This window comes from Acomys russatus, chromosome 10, assembly GCF_903995435.1.
Source record: "Acomys russatus chromosome 10, mAcoRus1.1, whole genome shotgun sequence".
NCBI classification, from domain to species: Eukaryota; Metazoa; Chordata; class Mammalia; order Rodentia; family Muridae; genus Acomys; species Acomys russatus.
Genome location: NC_067146.1, coordinates 53,486,390 through 53,503,149, shown reverse-complemented (window position 1 = coordinate 53,503,149; position 16,760 = coordinate 53,486,390). Strand labels below are relative to the sequence as shown.

The 16,760-nt window shown below is 45.4% G+C and overlaps 2 protein-coding genes across 3 annotated transcripts in view; one reads left to right on the top strand and one right to left on the bottom strand.

The window, feature by feature from the left end:
- Positions 1-16,760, top strand: part of Prkag2 (protein kinase AMP-activated non-catalytic subunit gamma 2) — a 338,192-nt gene that overhangs the window by 7,435 nt on the left and 313,997 nt on the right. The gene's annotated exons all lie outside the window — the stretch shown is intronic.
- Positions 1-16,760, bottom strand: part of Galntl5 (polypeptide N-acetylgalactosaminyltransferase like 5) — a 37,110-nt gene that overhangs the window by 18,852 nt on the left and 1,498 nt on the right. The window contains exons 2-5 of the mRNA XM_051152198.1: positions 14,001-14,118; positions 8,810-8,976; positions 6,311-6,433; positions 3,330-3,579 (exon numbers count right to left, since the gene is read on the bottom strand). Coding sequence (XP_051008155.1) covers positions 3,330-3,579; positions 6,311-6,433; positions 8,810-8,976; positions 14,001-14,118 — 658 coding nt within the window. The remainder of the gene's footprint in view (positions 1-3,329; positions 3,580-6,310; positions 6,434-8,809; positions 8,977-14,000; positions 14,119-16,760) is intronic.

The following is a 16,760-nucleotide window of genomic DNA, read 5'->3' as shown; positions in this document are numbered from 1 at the left end:
AGGCGTGTGCCACCATGCCTCATGAAATGACTCCTAATTATATTCTCCTAAACTCATAGAGCAGTGCTTTGTCCAGTTCCAGTTGTCATCAGAGAGACTTCCTCTGGCAACAGATGGGTGCAAGTGTAGGTGCAGAGTCCCACAGCCAAACATCATGAGAGAGAGAACCTAAATTGGAGGTCTCCATCAGATACCTCTCCTTGGAGATTGGGGGAACCCGTGGAAGAGGGAGAGGAGTCAGAGGAGATGGAGGACACTAGGGGACCATGGCCCATTGAATCAACTAAGCAGGCCTCACATGGGCTCTCAGAGCCTGAAGCAGCAAGCGTGGGGCTCTCTAGGGTTACACCAGGCCCTCTGCATATGTGTTCTGGTTGTTAGCTGGGGGGTAGGGGATAGTGGAGATAGGCATATTTGTGACTCATTTGCCTGCTCTTGGGACTCTTTTCCTCCTATTAGATTCTCTTTTCCAGCCTCAATATTAGGACTTTTGCCTTGTCTTATTGTGTCTTGCTTTGTCCTATTTGCCCTGTCTTCTCTTGGAGGCTTGTTCTTTTCTGAGGAGGAAATGGAGGGGGAATGAACCTGGGGTAGGATGCACTGAGAGGAGTCGAGGGAGGGGAAATTGGTCGGGATGTGTTGTATTACACAAGAATCTATTTTCAATTAAAAAGAGAAGAGAAGAGAAAGTTGTGTTTGTTTTTAATGAGTGAACAGCATGTCTGTATTCTGATAGGCCTGCTCTTGTTTGCTGCACTGGCTGCTACGTGTCTGCGTTGGAGCAGTGGGTGGCAGGAGCCCTCTCTGGCACACTAGTTGACCATGACTATAAACAACCAGCCAGCCAGTAGCATCCATGCTCCCTCTTTCGGTAGCATTGCATGGTACCATTCTGCTGTTCACCTGCCCTACTCACAAGTTTGTATGCATCCAAGAGCAGGGACCTTTCCAGCCTCAGTACCATCAGAATGGGCGGGAGAGGGAGCCAGCAGCTGATTCCAACTGCAGGCCGAGAAAGCCTGATCTACAGGGACAGCCAGAGCAATAGGCAGGTGTAACGTGAAGTCTTTGCTGAGAATAGGATTCCAGGGGGTGGGCAGTCTCTGGAGTGGGAAGTGGGCAGTGGAATGCTCAGGGATATGACTGTTCCTACGTGGTTCAGAAATTCATAATATTCTAGAGGGTTCTTCCGTAAACTACTATTTCTTTAGTTGTTTTAATTTCATCCTTGAATTATGAGTCACAGCTGCTTCCCAACAGTAGCATGTCCAGGTGTGGCCAGTCAGCATTATCAAGGTTCGGACTAGGGAGTAGAGGGTGAGTGAGAATGGGAGTGTGAGGTCATGGGCTGTGGTCCATGAATAAGGTATAACATTGGCTCCTATCTATTCAACTTTGGTAGGATACCAAAGGTCCTGGGAAGGAACAAGGAACACAAGGGTGGCAAGGGTTTGGTTCCACAGACCTGCAGGTGTATGGCTGCAGTATGGTGGGGTGTAGCCACTTAGGTGTCAGCTAGAGGAAAGACAGTAAGGTGGGGGAAGGGAGAGAGTGACAGTCTGCAGGGGTGGGATCTGAGAAGCAGAGCAGGGGACAGAAAACAGGGTGTCATGTCCAGCAGTCCCAAGATGAGAGGCCCAGGAGATGGTAGTCCACGTGAAGTGCAGAGTTCTATACTCTAGAACTAGTAAGGCCATGTGGCCAGGTCACCCACACAGCTCCACTACAGCATTAGAGAATATGCAGCTAGCTGCTCTGGGGAGCAAGGGGTTAGTAATGAGAGAAGGGGTGAATTTCACATCAGAGTTTCCAGGGAACATAGACGTAGCCTGCAGGAAGCCTCTTCAGATGTGGTCACCTTGTTTTCACATTTACATATGAAGTTACATCTGGAAACACTGGGGTAAAGTTTTTTTCTGTGTGAATTTGACAAAGATGTCCACACTTCCTAACCATGGCAGGTTCTTTGGTCGACAGACAACTCCCCCCTGCAACTGAAAGATAGATGCTTGGGGCCAGGCAGAAGGCTTAGTCGATGAAGTGCCTGCTTTGTAATCACGAGGACGTGAGTTTGATCCGCAGAACCCATCTAAAAAAATATCTGGACATGATGGCATGCATTTGAAGTCTCAGTGTTGAGGGCATGAAAACAGGCAGATTCTTGGGGTCTGCTGGCCAGTCACCCTAGCATACTTGGCGAGTTCAAGGTCAGTAAGGGACTCTGTCTTAAACAGCAAGGTAGTAGCTCCCAAGGAACAGCACTCAAGATTGATCTCCACATGCATGCAAAGATGTGTGGGCACACTTCAAGCAAATATACATATGTAAATGTTTTATTTTCTCAGAAGAGGGGATGAGATGAGAGACATCCACAAGTCTTTCTTGCTCTTTCTGAACTCTTGCTACCTGGTTCAACTCGGCTGTTCTGGCTTAAACTCCTCCCCAAGCTGATTGATTCAAACTGGCTTCTCTTATCTTCTGACTGAATTGCTTTGACTGGCTCAAACTAATTCTGGCAATATGTTTAAATCTTCTGGCTCCATCTCATTCTCTGGCTTGTTCTGTCTACACTAGTGACCTCTCTGCAACCTGTCTCTGTAAAACTGTCCTGGTAAGAAATTCTCAATAAAAATACCTCCTTCTCTCTGTCTGTACTGCTCTTAAGTATCCCTCTTTCCTGTCCTATTCGCATGGCCTATCTCTGACTCATTCTGTCACTTTGTCTACCCTTCAATTAGACATTACTTTTAAAAATGGCTGCTTCTCTAAACTAACCTTACCTTCCTTGTTTGGGGTTAAAGGTGTGTACTAAAGGTGTTTCTGTATTCCAGCCAGATCATGCTGTAATCCAAAGTGTGTGTGATCTCCTGCAAGAGCAGCCATGTGCTAGATTAAAATTTCTCTACACAAACACACACACACACACACACACACACACACACACACACACACACACACGGCATTGGAAATCAAGGCAGAATTCACCAGTAGTGGTAGCTTCCTGAATGGTGTGGGGCACAAGGCACAGTGTCACTTGAACAAATTTAGCATCTACCAAATTCTGGTATTCAATACTTTAGGAAACAAGTGGCAAGCTGGAAATAGTAGTGTACACTCAGGAGGCATAGGCAGGCAGATCTCTGTGAGTTTGAGGCCAGCCTGGTATAGAGAGCACCAAGACAGCCAGGCCTATGTAGAAAGACCCTGCCCCAAACAAAAGAAGGATCAGGAGGAGAAGAGAGACAGAGAGAGGGGAAGGGAAGAAAAAGTGGCGAAACAAAACTTTTTTTTTTTTTTAACTACAGTCCCACAAACAAGAAGAATCTTACCGGATGGGTTTGCTTGGTCCTTCTGGATCATCTGTGTCATGTGACAAAACACTGTCCCATCTAAAGTTCAGGTTCCAGTCAAAAGCTCCCCTCACAATAGGTGCTGCCGTATAATCCAGGGTAAACTCATCAATGACATCGATCACAGGGCACACCACCATTTTGTGGTCTTTAGCAATGGCATGCAGCAAGGGCTCCAGCCAGACTCTGTTCACCTCGCAGTGGCTATCCAAGAACACCAGGACGTCCCCTGTGAAGGCAAGAGCAGACTGATGTTGGTCCTTGTCTTAGAGTTACTATGGCTCTGATGAATGCACGAAGAAGCTCAGTGGTGCACACCTTTAGTCCCAGCACTCCGGAGGCAGAGGCAGGAGGATCTCTGAGTTTGGGGCCAGCATGGTCTACAAAGAGAGTTCCAGGACAGGCAGGACTAGGACTATAAAGAGAAACCCTGTCTTGAAAAACTGAAAAAGAAAAGGAAGGAAGGAAGGAGAAAAGAAAAGCATGACTGAAAGCAACTTGGGGAGGAAAGTGTTTATTTGGTTTACATCCACATTGTAGTCCATCATTGAAGGGAGTGAGGACGGGAATAAAACAGGACAAGAATCAGTACGTAGGAGTGCCACTTACTGACTTGTTCTCATGACTTGCTCAGCCTGTTTTCTTATAGAATCCACCAGCCCAGAGGTGGCCCCATTCATAATGGGCTAAGCTCACAAATTAAGAAAATGCTCTACAGGCTTGCCTACATCCCTTATGGGGAGCCATTTTCTCAACTGAGGCTCCTTCCTCTAATGACTCTCACTATTGTCAAGTTGACACACAACTAGCCAGCACAGTCCCCTGGAGGAAAGATATTCAATCCAAATGCATGAGTATTCATTGAATATTTTCTATATGCTTGATTCCTCAGTCGCATTGAGGGAAATGAGAAATAAAAGGTGAGACCCCATGTACAGTGGATGTTCAGAGGAGGCTAGAGAGCTGCAGGTTAGAGAGTGAGTTGGAGGAAATGCTAGTAGATAAAACTGAAAAGAGTTTTCATTTTCAAAGATTTCAGGAGGTCAGAGAGATGGCTCAGTCATTAAAGTGTTTGCCTTACAAGCGTGAGACTCTGAGTTCAGTCCCTATCACCCACATTTAAAAACCAAAAACTATCTGGGCTTGGTGACCTGTTCTTACAGTCCTAGCTCTGAGGAGTGGGAATCAGGCAAATCCCTGGGGCAGGCTAGCCAGCCAGCCTAACCCACTTGACCAATAGTGAGAAACAAGGCCAAGTTTGATCTCTGATTCTTTGTTTCAAGACACAAGAACTTGGAAATATCAGAGTGTACCATCTCAACTCTAGTCCACAGCTGTACTGGGAGGGCAGAGAGGTACAGGAGTATGCTATTTTTAGACAGCCATCTCTTGTTTTCCTAAGTTTTGCTTTCCATGGCTTCAGGTCTGTGGGATCAACTGAAGTCTAAAAATATTAAATGACATGTTACAGAGACAAATAACTTTTATACTACACACTGCTCTGACCAGTGCGATGGAATTCACATTGTCCCACTTGGCACTCCAAGACACATAAGCCATCCCTCATTCAATAGGTCCATGCTGTATACACCATCTGCCAGTTAGTGTCTTGACTGTCTTGGGTTTCAGAGGGACTGTGGGGGTGTTTCTGTAATAATGGCTGTCATGCTCAAGAATAGTGTTACAGCAGATGTAGACACAGGACAGGCTAGCTAGCAGACCAGCTGGTAGTACTCTGGCGCCATACACTTAATACACTTAGTCTCAGTACCCTCTGCAGTCCTCGACTTATTCTCCTTACTCCTGTACAGATGTGGACCCCTGGTTCTCGGTTCGGGTTTAGATCAGGAGCTTCATCCCCACAAACCTGGCTCTGCCCTCTGTGGCCCTCTCTAGATGGAGCCCTTCCTCCTCCGCTTGTAGCTCCCAGAGCCCAAGACAACCTTTACTGACTCTGGGCATGTGGGATAGATCATGCCATGTGGAAGGCATTGCAGCAAGAAGTTCCTGTTGTTTTCTAGAGTGGAAGGCTGTTGACTGTTGGGGACATTGCTGTCTATAGGCTGATGCTATAGCTCCCCTAATAAAGCTTTTCTGAGAGACCTTCCATTGAGCTTATCTTAATTTCCTTTAAAATTAGTCTAAAACTCCATGTTGGAGTCTGTCCTTCGGGGAACTCAGTTTGTGGGGGGCCTGATGTCATCCATGGCCTTTGTAAAAGACTGCTGTAGGCTCCAAATCTACTTTATTTGGGGCTAAGACTTACACCTCCCTTCCACCCCACCTACTCTAGATAGGAGAGAAAAGGGGTTAATGGGAAAAGGAAAAGTAGACCTTTTAAGACTCAGTTCCTGGGATGCATTCCCCTGGCATAGTTGGCAGGATTTCAGCAGACCAGCAGTTCCACCAGAGTTGCTGCTGGAACCTGAAACAGCAGCTGGAGCCCGGAGCCCCGAAGCGTTCTCTGGAGCGGTCCATCTTTCTAGGAGCTTCTCGAAGTGGAGTGATGAACTACCAAACAATACCAAGACCCAAAAGCCCCACCGCCTGTTTGTGCCTCATATATAATATATACATATCCTCTCAGAGTCTGACCTAAGGTGTGTTTCAGCTGGCAAAAACCAAGACCCCACACGAGGTGGTTCGTCTTCTAGTGGATAAACATCACCTGATCTTTCACAAGCCTGTACCCCATCCCACACTTGAGATCAAAGCAGAAACATGCTTATAGCCACTATAGACTGCCTTCCATATGAAGTAACAATTTGGAAAAGGATATTTGGAGGCAATGGAGGATCAAAGATTTGAGCCTGCTGTGACATGGAGATGTCTTCCTGTTGCCGTGTCTTCCTGGCAAAGATAGGCTGTGTGCCCTCACGCTGTGCCGCCACACGAACCCTTTTCCTGCTTAGTGACAGCAACAGAAAAGTACTTAGTACATGGCCTAAGAGGACTCATACCTGAGGCCCGGGAGGCTCCGATCATCCTTGACCTGATGAGACCCTCTCTCTTTCTGTTTCTCACTAATTTAATCTTTTCACGAATAAGTTCCAGATGATAGTCCAGTTTTTTTTTCAAATCATCTGGAAAAATATTTGACACTTGACAATTTATAAATCACATCTATAGAAATTGAAACAATTATCATATGACCAGTTTCTTTTTAAAAAAAAAAAAACCCACTATTGTAGAGATTTTTAATGTGTTCCTGCTTAGGCTCAAACCCACAAGAAAAGTGGTTCATAATCAAACTGTACAGTTTTCCTCTAGTGACATATCTCTGCTTGACTAAATAATTATTAAAATTTAGTAGAAGTGTAGGATATAAGGCTTTTGGTATAACCTGGTTTTACTACTAACTCCATAAGTTGTACTGTGATAAGTTTTGCTTCTAATTTTGTAGTGACTTGAAGGTGAGTTATGAAACCAACCAAGTTCAAGAGCCCCCTGCCCCGACTCCCTCAGGCTAAGGAAGCCCATTGGCGCTCTCTGTGATGTCCAGGAAAGAAAGTTTTCAGTTCACACTTGTTATACAACTTACGATAAAGTTATTCCGAACTAAAGTAATGAATATATCGATCCTGAGTTTCATTGGAACACAACACTGTGTGTCCTGTGTGTGAGGCTGTGGTGAAAGAATGGCAGAGATGACTGGTATGGCAGCGCACGCAGGTCTCGGCCATCAGGAATGACCCTCTTGGTCTCTTATTAAGAAGACTGAAATGCAACATGCATATATAAGCAGGACTGAGTGTCTGTGCCCACCAGCTCCAGATGCATATATCAAAATCACCAATGTGACAGCATTTGGAGTAGGGACTTTGGAGGTGTTAGACCATGGGCTTATAGGAATAGGCCCAAGAGCTCACTTGATCCAAAGAGGATGGAGCCAAGAGGATCAGTGTAAACACCAGGAAGAATGCCTTTATCAACAACCTGGTCTTATTGGCATCTTGGTCTCAGATCAGTATTTGTTGCTCAAGCCACCCTGTCAAAATGATAAGAGACCACCATGTCTCCAGACTCTTGGTGCTGTGTTGAAAAAGGCTGGCAGACATGGTCACTCCTGGAACTGTGTGCCCACCACGGGATTTGTGAACTTCAGGGTAAGAAAGCAGGCACACCTGCATCCTGCATCCAGCTTTACCAAGATTTCCTGCCCAGCAAGCTGCAGACAGCTCAGCTCTATGGAGCAGATAAGGCAGTGTGGGTGAAGGAAGAAGCAGCTATTCATGTACAAGATGCAGATCGTGATGGCACCTATAGGCACCTGGCCAGTATCAGTAACTTCCAAATATGGTAACATTAGCTTGGGTCATACCCAGAGCAGCCTAGTGTCACTCCCACAGGGTAGCCCTGCTGAAATGTTGTTTCTTTTCAGCATACCTTTTTCCTCATCATGGACTAGCTTTTTAGTGGGTTAGGTGACTTTGCAGGCCTGAAATCTACCAATTTTGGCATCATTATCCTCTCTCTCCTTGATTGCCTAAGGTTGATACTCAGTTGTAGACAGACAACAACCAAGTTCAAAGTCTGAGCATAGGTAACTAGACTTGTTCTGGTATCATTATTCTATCTTAAAAAGTAAGCATAGATGAATCATCATGTGCTTGCAGTTGGTTCAGTCAAATTCTTTCCTGTGAAGGACCTGGATTAGGTCATCTCCCTATGTTAAGCCCTAACTTTCTCTCTGTATGCAACCATTCATTATTTATCATGTAGCTCAAATAGCTCAAACTTGTTCTGTAGCCAAGGATGACCCTGACCTCCTGATCCCCTACTTCTACTTCCCTGGCGGGGATTGCAGATATATACTGCCACACCCACTTTGTGCAGTGTTGAGGAGTCCAAGGCTTTGTGCATGATAGGCAAGCACTCCACCAACTGAGCTAAATTCCTAGCCATAGCTCCCCACGTTCTTGAGGTAAAATTCTAAAAATGCCTTTCATGGGTAGCCCCCTTTAAATAACTCATCTTGATGCCTTTCCTCCATATTCTTCCAACTCTACACCCACGCATAAACCTTCCAAAATGCAGAAGTTTCCATGACCACCCTGTTTTGTCTCATCTGGGACCTGTAAGATACCATTTCTTTCACCTAAAATACATTTTCTTCTTGTCCATCTGAGAAACCCCAGCTCATCTGTGCCTCTTCCATTTAGATGGCACTTCTGTCTGAAATGATCCTTAAAGTCAAGGTAGGCCTCTGTGCTGACCTCATGCATCCATCATGACAGGGCCTGGGTCAGTCATCAGGTATAGCATCCCCTCAACACCCACCAGAAACATACAAAGGCCAAGCCATGCATGGTGACGTATGCTCCTGAATCCAGCACAAGAGGCGCTAGAGTTCAAGATGAGGCTAGCCTAAGCTACATGAAACATTTCCTTTCACCCCAAACAATCTCAAGTATCATTAGAAAAGAACGCCACCTTCCAAACAGTCAGTGTTTGCTTACCAATCTCACTCTTGTCATCAACCAAAATTATTTCTTCAAGGACATGGTGTGGAGTGCGGCTCATCACGCTTGACACTGTTCGGAGCAAGGTGTTAAACTCCTCATTATAGAAGCATATGATGATGCTGGCAGAAGGTAGATAGAATGGGTAATGTTTCTGATAACATCTGCAAAGAATAGGGAGATTTACTTATTCAAAAGCCTCCAGTGTTCTGGGCCTCCTTTCAATGCTAACCCTTACTCTTGCTTCTTTACTTTATTGAAGTAGCTATAACAGCACACTAAAAAATACAAAGAGTAACAAGCAAGATGTTCTTAATTTTAAAAAAATCATCATTTATGTGTACCTGTCTGCATCTATGTGTGCACACATGTGCATGCAAGTACCTGTGGAGGCCAGAAGAGAGCTTCGGATACCCTAGAGTTAGATTAGAGGTAGTTGTGAGGTGCCTGACATGGATGCTGGGAATCAAACACTCTGGTCCTCTGGAAGAGTAGTAAGCACTCTGAACTACTGAGCCATCTCTCTAGCCTATCCCTAAATTCTTTAATTTTTTAGCCTTATTTTGTTTTGTGGGGAGAGGGGGTACATGCTCATGCTGTGGTGGGCATGTGGAGATGATAGCACAACTGACAAGAGTTGGTTCTCTCCTTCACCATGTGGGCTTCAGTCTCAGGTGGGGTCACTCTCAGGTGTGCACGTGCCACCTTGCTGGCCCCATTAGATCAGAGGGACATTCTTTCCCCCATCCCCAGAAATTTCCTGGGAGAATTTCATTGGCTCATGTTGGCTCAGTGGCCACTCTGCAGGTAATTAACTAGGGCCAGACAAGTGAGATCAAAGAATAAAATCACCATTTCCACTGCAATCATGTGAAAGGAGACATATTTCCTGGGCAATAGCAGAGCAGGGGCCTTGGACAGATGAGCCACAGGAACCTCAGCGTGTCTACCTGCAGCATAAACATGGATTAAAGGAATCTTGAAAGTTGAGGGTTCATCCTGACCAGAATTGTGAGCCCATTGGATGGCACTAGAGAATGTGCTGAGTGGAAGCTGGCACCATGCTCAAAGGCATAGAGACCACGTGAGGCGGCAACCAGGCTGCACAGGCTGGAGTGGTAGTGGTGCTGATGCAAGCGCAGTCTGCACTCAAGGGTGTATGACCCAAGAGCACAGCAATAGAAGCCAAAATAAATGGGGTAACACCAAACTGAAATCCTTCTGCATGACAAAAGAAAGTATCAACAGGATGAAGAGATAACTTTCAGAATAAGCAAAAATACTTGCAAACTATACATCTGACTAGGGATTGAGAGGCAGATTGCTCACAGAGTCAGAAAGCAGCAGAGGGCTGAGGCTCTAAGTCAGTTGATGGAGTGCTCCTCTGGCCCTGGGCTAGATCCCAGCAGCACAAAAAGCTAGGCACAATGGTGCACACTTGAAAAATGGAGGCAGGAGAACCAGAAGTTAAAAAACATTCTTGGCTACATAGTTAGTTCAAGACAAGTCTGGAATACACAAGACCCTGTCTTAAAAAAAAAAAAAAAAAAAAAAAAAGCCTAATAGACCTTTTTCAAAAGAAGACAACAAGTAGTCAATAGGTATATGAAAAAAAAAATCAATAAAATATTTAAAGCCACTAATCATTGGGGAAATGCAAATTAAAACTGTGATGAGAAGGAGGAGATTCTAACTCACGTCTGTTAAAATAATGAGAATGTAGAGGAAGATTGGCACAGCCATTGTGGAGGATAACATGACCCAACAACTCTGCCCTTCTATGAACACTCAGCTTGTAAATCCAGCCTAGAGAAGTGCTACCCGCCTCTCACACGGCTGAAGCATTATCCCACCAGCCAAGATATGGAATCTACCAAAGAGCCCTTTAGAAGGATTCGGAAAGTGTATGCACACAATGGAATAAGAGTTCAGGGGCAGGTGAGATGGCAAAAGGACATGCTGACCTGAGTTGATCCCTGGACCACACACAGTGAAAGAAGAGAAAACTATTACAGCTTGTTCTCTGACCTCCACACCAGCTTGTGGTATGTGCATAGCATACCTGCACACACACACACACACACACACACACACACACACACACACACACTAAGTACATAGAAAAATTTAAGGTCATTCACCACAATTTGGATGCATATAGAGGGAAATGGAGTGAAAAGAACACAGGAGGGAGAATTAGTCTTGTGCATCCCAAATGGTTATCCAATCCCACAAGGTCAGTAGGTGGGAGGTGGTGGCACACACCTTTAATCCCAGCACTCCAGAGGCAGAGGCAGGCAGAGCTCTGAGTTCAAGGCTAGCCTGGTCTATGGAGTGAGTTCCAGGACAGCCAAGCTTAGTTGGTGATGGAAACCATAGAAAACAGAAAGCTGGTGAAGATACAATAGAACAAGGGGGCCACGTTCCAGCAAGCCGCAGAATTTGTCAGCTTCAGCCACGTGGCTCTGGCTTTAGAATCATGGATACGAGAAAAGGGTTGTGGAATTTCTCTCAGAGACTAAGGAAAGCCACTGAGGCCAGGCAGGTGCCAGGGGTGTCATGCATGGAGGCCTAGGGAGGCCGTTTTGTAAAGCTGTGAAGGTGAAACCTGGGTTGCCTTGGAGACCCCAAGATGTTGGAGATGCCAGAGCCATGGGAGACCTGCCTAGGAGAGCTGCCAACAGGAAGTGGAACCAGTCTAAGAGAGAGAAGTGTGTTGCAGTCAACAAAGCTGAAATGAGTTGGAGATCTGAAGAGCACTTTGGCATCGGACTTTGAGATGAAAAGTGTAGAGTTTGCCCACTTGGTTTTCCGTCTTCCTCACTAAGCTCCTTTTCTTCTCTTTTGGAATGGTAATGTATATCCTGTGCCGTTATTTGTTGAAGGTGTGTCGTCTGCTTTTTGATTCTGATTTTACAAGGGATGATTGCATGAATCTCAGAAGAGACCTTATTTTTTAAATAAATTTTTATTATAATATATGTACATTACATCTCAATTGTAATCCCCTTGCTCTTATTATCCTGTTCCCACCCACCCTCCCTCTTCTGCCCTATTCCCCTCCTCTAGACCTCTGACCAATGGGGTCCTCCTTCCCCACCGTCTGACCACAGCCTATCAGGTCTCATCTGGATAGCCTGCATCCCCTTCATCTGTGTTCCCACAGGGCCTCTCCACCAAGAGGCAGTGATCAAATTGCAGGGACTAGAGCTCATGTCAGAGGCAGTCCCCCCTCTCCCCTCCCCTTCTCCGTGTGGAGAGTGAGCTGTCCATCGGCTACATCTGAACATGGGTCTAGGTTCTCCGCTTGCAATGTCCTTGGTTGGTGTGTCAGTTTGTGCAGGCCCCCTTGAGTCCAGAACCGCCCTCCTTGATGGTCTCTTTGTGGAGCTTCTGGCACACACACACACACACACACACACACCTCCTTCCACCCCCATCTCTTCCATATAACTCGCAGCTCTTGAAACTTTTAAACAAGTTTGAGACTGTTATAGATTATGGACCTTTTGAAGTTGAACTAAATGCATTTTTCATTATGATATGGCTATAAGCTTATGGGGGCCAGGGAGCAGAATATGGTGACTTGAATAAAAGCGGTGCCTAAATGTTCATAAATAGTGGCACTATTAGGAGGTGTGGCCTTGGAGGAAGTGGTAGCTCAGGGGCAGGCTTTGTGGTCTCTGATGCCTAAGCCACGCCCAATGTGGCAATAACTTCCTGCTGCCTGCTGATCCAGATCTAGCTACCTTTCCAGCACCAAGCTTCCCACCATGACAGTAATGGACTGAACCTCTGACCTGTAAGTCAGCCCCGATTAAATGCTTTCCTTTATAAGAGTGGCTGTAGTCATGGTGTCTCGTCACAGCAACAAAATCCTAACTAAGAAGACAACATGGGGTTCGATAACCATTTGGGGTTCATATCCCTGGGGAAGACTAAGTATCCCAGTAGTTATTAGTTTTCTATAGCTATTATCTAGGTGCAGGGCCAGTTTTGATTTCCACTGTCCATGTTGGCATTCAACTGGTGTTGTCATTGTTCAAGCTTTGTTTAAGCATCTATATTTCAACTTGTTTTTCCTAACAAGTAATTATGTGATGGGGGAAAGGAAGCAAGACAGTTACACTGTTTTAGATCAGAGTTAGGGGAAAATAATAGCATGGAGAGAAAGTCACAACTTATGAATTAACTTATGGTAGTTAAATCTTAACTTGATTTACAGATTATCCTCCAAATTAAATTTATACTATGTTTACAGTTCGAGCAAATTTAAATTCATTCTTTTTATTTTTATTTTGTATAGGGGGAAGGGAGACATGTAGCTGAGGATGACTTTGAACTTCTGATGCTCCTGCCTCTACACACAGATTATAGGCATGCGTTACCACTCTTGGTTTGTGTGGTGGGAGTAAACCCCAGGCTGTGTGTGTGGTGCCAGGCAAAGAGTCTAACTGAACTACATCCCCAGCCTAATTTTTTTTTATTATGACTCAGTTACACGTAAGAGATGGAGTGTACCCAATCATGAATGGTGTTTGTGCCTTCAAATGTTTGGGTTGCATGCATATCATAAAATATGGCAATGTGGCCAACTTTCCAATTTCCTGGAATGTGACATTACTGCAAAGTGTATGCTTTCCTTAGCTTGAACACTTTGCTTCTAGCTAATGGAAATGGATAATCTTTTCCAGGAAAGGGTTGGAACCTAAATGGTATTTAAAAGGCATCAACAAACATAATACAGAACAGATAAAGAAGAATATGTGATAAGTAAAATGAGCTAGTCCTCCAAAAGACAAATTCCACATGCTTTTACTAATTTTAGGTCTCTGGGGAGAGTGTCAAATTCATAGACAATGAAAATAGGCTGGGAGAAAGGAGAGGTGCAAGGTTTTAATTCAGGCAGTGTGCCATGGTTGCTCACCACTGTGGTGGTGCTTAATGTTTCTGAACTGTCCACCTGAAAATTGTTAACATAGCAATTGTATGTGCATTCCACTACAGTTAACATTAACACAGATTGCTGGAGGCACAATGAAAATGAAGCAGACTGTGATGAAAAAAGTAGGTAGCCTGTCTTGGGCGGGGGGGGGGGGGGGGGGGGGGGGAAGGCCTAAGAACAGGAGTCTACACTACAGGACCTCTCATGTGCTAAGATTAAAGTCTGGTTAGTGGGAGAACATACATTTTATCCCTGGAATCTGGCACATCTCGATTAATGCCCAGTCTTCTACTGATAACAGCATTAAATCCATACTGCATAAATCCTTTGAGAAGTTCTGGGTTTGAAAAGTCAATCTTATCTGCAAGAAAAGGTCATTTGAGTCATATAAGTAAAAGCTTACTACTGTCACACAAATGCATATAGCAAGAGTAACCCTATCCTGAATTTGTCTTAAACAATCATATCCTTGGACACTACACTACTGCCAGATGACAAAGTTAAAGGTGAAAGCCAAAGCATTTACATAAGCCAAAGGTGACTTTTGAGTAAAGTGTTGACATTAATTTAGATGAAGACACCCAGCCCAGTCAGTGCTCCATTAGTCACTTTTCTTGTTGCTCTGCTAGATGCCCCAACAACAGCAACTTAAGAAGTGAGGACTTATTTTGACACACAGTCCTAAGAGACGTCCATTATGGAGGGGAAGGCTCTGCAGCAAGGGCCTAAAGCAGTAGTCACCATGCTCTGCAGCCAGCAGACAAAGAGCACTGTTGCCTTCTCCTTTTTCTGGAGTTCACTGAATGGTGTCACTCACTCACACACATACACACACATATATATGTGCATACATACACATGCATAATACATACATACATACATACATACACACACACACACACACACACACACACACACACACACACACTCCATAAATGCCACACAGGCATTTAGTCACAGATAAAATGTCCTCAGCAAACCTCCAAGATAATAAACTCATTTTCCCTAGCCCGAGAGAGCTGGGGGGAAAGGGCAGCCTAATAACAAAAACCAAACCAAACCAAACACTTTTTGCACCCTCACCCTAAGGAAGCAAACAGCAGTATCCCTCTTGCCCTACCTGGTGATGTCAGTGGGGCCATGCAGAACCCGATATCCCACTGGTCGGCAGCAGGAAGTGCTCTCCTCACCCTCCTGGGTGGTGTCAGGAGATTGATCAGGGAGGAGCTCTAGGCCTCACCTGATAGAAACAATTAGTGGAATGTTGAACCTCCATGCCCACCCCCAAAGACAGCAAGGTGGGGCAGGGTAAAACCTAGTAGCCTTCTACTTCCCCTTATCTCTCATGGGGCCCAGGGCAGAGATAAGTGTCCATGTTCATCTGGCAGCGATGAGAGGGAGATGGGCAGTGTAAACAGGAATAGGCAGTATTCTAGTTCTCTTTGAACCTGGTGCCAGTGAGGACTAGCGGACAGTTGAGCCTCTAACCCTGGTGTCAAGGGGCACAGGAGAAGGGAAGAGGCAGAATAAGCTGACACTGTGCCCAGTGACAAAGTTGTGAAAGTCAGCGCTCCATTTAAGTGGAAACCAAAATGGAGCTGGATTATATTTCTTTAAAACCTTTCTTACTGAGACTTTGTGAATTTTACATCATGTGCCCCAATCCCACTTATCTTTGTTCCTTTGTATCACCCTCCGCCCTTGCAACCTCCCCCAGGAAAGAAAAAATAAAAACAAAAAATCTCGTCGTGGAAGCTATAGTGTGTCGCCATGTGTTATACACTATACCCTTCTGTCCACTCATCTTTCCTTGCAAATGTTCATTGCAATGAGTCACTGGTCTGGTTCGAGGCCTCTGGCTTCTGCTAGACTGTCAGTACTGGATCCTCACCAGGACTCCTCTAGGATACCCTGTTGTTGCCCTGTGTTGTGGAGACCCTGCAGCTTTGGATCTGCAGCACTGGCCCCTCACACACTCCAGCTGTTCATAGATGGGGTAGATATTGGGGTGGGCCAACTCACAGCCCTGGATCTGGGCCAGGGTAGTGGCTTAGTTGGTCAGCCTGCCAGCTCTCCTGCACCCACACCACCAGGGCAACATTTCCAGCACTGTCCCAGCTAGCTCACCCAAAGCTGAGGTTGGCAAGGAATGGGGGCCAGCTCTCTCGCTCTCATGACTGGATCTGATGAGATCCACAGGGCGATCTGGCTGTAATATCTGTCACCTCATTGATCACTAGGGTTGATTTGGCCAACCTGGCTGACTAGGCGGGTGTCCCCTTCCTTCCTTACCACTCCATGTGCATCCTTCCTGAAGCTGAATTGTTGGTTGGAGAGGACGGCCTTCCTCTAATAGAGAAGAACCGGTCTTACGGTCAAGTAGCTGCGATCCCTTGATAGAACCTCCAAACAAACTCTCGAGGGAGCTGAATCTTTAAGTCACCTGTCTACCACAAGATGGTGTGCTCCCAGCACTGTAGGCAAGTGGGGCAGGGTACAGTGGGCAGAACACACATAGAGAAGAGAGGAGACCAATAGCAATGTTCTCACATTCTGTACTGTATGACACACTTGTACTCAGCATTGCAGAAGAGAATCTGCCCTAACATATTACTAGCTTAGTATGTACACACTGTTCATGGTCTGTTTGTTCTGAGGTGACTCTGTGCTAGACCAAATGCCCCTGGAGGAGTAGAAGACAGACACCAGCAGCTACTAACTATATTCATTGTTTACTTGGGCCCAGACAGCCACAGAATGCAGGAGGAGTGAAAGAAGTGACAATGAGAAACAGACATTTTAAAAAATTCTCAAAAATGTGGTCAACCACTTTAACCATGATATCAAGCTCTGAATAGCCGACAGTCTCTGTCCTTGCTCTCCTATATAATCCATGGGCTGGACATCAGCGCTGATGCCTGAATCAAGAGAAGTTTTAAGATTCAATTATTGCCTTTGCTCACTGGCTTTTGTGACTGACAGGCACTGTAATCCATTGTTGCT